At 41.5% G+C, this 1881-nt stretch overlaps 1 protein-coding gene across 1 annotated transcript; it reads left to right on the top strand.

The window, feature by feature from the left end:
* The first annotated feature begins 695 nt into the window (after window positions 1-695).
* LOC133031325 (uncharacterized) lies at window positions 696-1663 on the top strand. The gene is made up of 3 exons (XM_061104807.1): window positions 696-1011; window positions 1125-1506; window positions 1594-1663. The coding sequence occupies exons 1-3, from the start codon at window positions 696-698 to the stop codon at window positions 1661-1663; spliced, it is 768 nt and encodes a 255-aa protein (XP_060960790.1).
* Window positions 1664-1881: the final 218 nt, after the last annotated feature.

The raw sequence follows: 1881 nt of genomic DNA, 5'->3' as shown, positions 1-1881 counted from the left end.
TTGTACCAAATACCACTGAGGCCACTGACACAGACAAGAATGCCTCGTAGAGAAAATTGCCAAACACCTGGTACTAGTAGTAGTCGTCCAGGTGAAACCAGTAATGCTAGAGGAACCACTAACAATACAGGTCCTAATAATGCTAGAGAGACCAATGATGCTAGTGGTCCTACTGATGCTCGAGGGACCAATGTGACTGGATTTAGCGATCTATTTTCTTCTTCGACAATTTACAGTAAATTCAAGGAGAAAATGTTTGCAAGAGAAGACCTCGAGGATCATAGTCATTATATATCTGTGGGTGGCACACCAGGCGGGGAGTTACATGTGGGAAAGTTTTTTAGAGACAAAGAGCATTTAAAGATGGTTGTTGGCTTGTATGCAATGAAGAAAGGGTTTGACTACTCCGTTAAGAAGTCCTGTACTACTATTTGGAACGTCACATGTAAGGATACAGATTGTGGGTGGAGATTAAGAGCGAAGAAGAACATACTTTCTATCATGTTTGAGGTGAGTACATTTCATAATGAACATTCATGCTCCCTTGATCTTCGAGGAAAAGATAACTGTCAAGCATCACTTTTGATAGTTGCCCATCTAATTAAGGATAAGTTCGCAACTGACGATTCGGATCATTTGGCCTTTGATATAAGGAAAAGTATGCACAAGGATTACGGGATCCAAATGATCTGAAAATGCATGGACGTGAAGAGAAGGCACTACACCTAGCTTGGGGTACACCTGAAGATTCGTACTCAAAGTTACCTAATTACTTGCACATGCTACAGTTGAGAAATCCAGGTACCATCATGGATTTTGTGGTAGAGGATGGTCGCTTCAAGTATTGTTTCTTCTCTCTTGGTTCTTGTGTCCGGGGGTTTAGGTTTTGTCGACCTGTTGTATGCGTTGATGGGTCTTTCTTGAAGACTAGGTATGGTGGGCAAATGTTGTGTGCAGTGGCACTGGATGTAAGGAGCCATATCTTTTCGATAGCTTTCGCTATAATTGATAGTAAAACCACAATTCTTGGACTTATTTTATGAGAAAATTGAAAGAAATGATTGGTGATGTTGAGAACTTAGCCTTTGTTTCGGATAGGCATTAAAGCATTGTTCGTGCTTTAGATATCGTGTTCCCTGATGCACACCACGATGCATGCTACCACCACATTATTATGAACGTCAACCATAAGTTCAAGACTAACGTCTTCACGAATCACATTTACACATGTGCCTACACGTATTCAAAATTAGAGTTTCATAAAGAATTTGAGAACATTCGAGCAATGAATGTTGCGGTTGCACAATATCTTGAGGAAATTGGATTTGAAAAATTTGTTTGGTCGTACTTTTCAGGGGTACGTTACAATGTAATGACGAGAAACTGGGTTGAGAGCTTCAACAACACAACTAAGGACGCAACAGGCTTCTCGATCATTGCTGCTATAGTGTTCCTTAGGTCCAAAGTGCAACAGTGGTTTGCTACACGAAAAGAAAAAGCTGACAAGTGGACGAAGCCCCTAGCACCAGAAATGGAGGAGGACTTGGCATTGCATTTTGAAAAATCTTGATATTTGAACGTTGATACATGTAGACCTTACATGTTCCAGGTTCACCTTGGAGGAACAGTGCAGACCGGTGTCGTAGTGGACTTGCAGGAATAGACTTGCACTTGCGGCTTGTTCCAATGCATGAAGTTTCCTTGTCCTCATGCATGTGCTGCCTCTCAACAGCAAAGTATTAGCATGTACACACTATGCTCGCCATATTACACAACCCAATATTGGAGGAGCACATATGAAGGTACAATTATGCCAGTTGGTGACGAGGATGATTGGGAATTGCCTGATGACATAAAGAACATGACAGTTGGAGTGCCTGT

The sequence above is a fragment of the Cannabis sativa genome, chromosome 9 (genome assembly GCF_029168945.1).
Source record: "Cannabis sativa cultivar Pink pepper isolate KNU-18-1 chromosome 9, ASM2916894v1, whole genome shotgun sequence".
Taxonomy (NCBI): domain Eukaryota; kingdom Viridiplantae; phylum Streptophyta; class Magnoliopsida; order Rosales; family Cannabaceae; genus Cannabis; species Cannabis sativa.
Note: the sequence above shows the minus strand (reverse complement) of the source record. Positions and strands in the feature narration are given on the sequence as shown.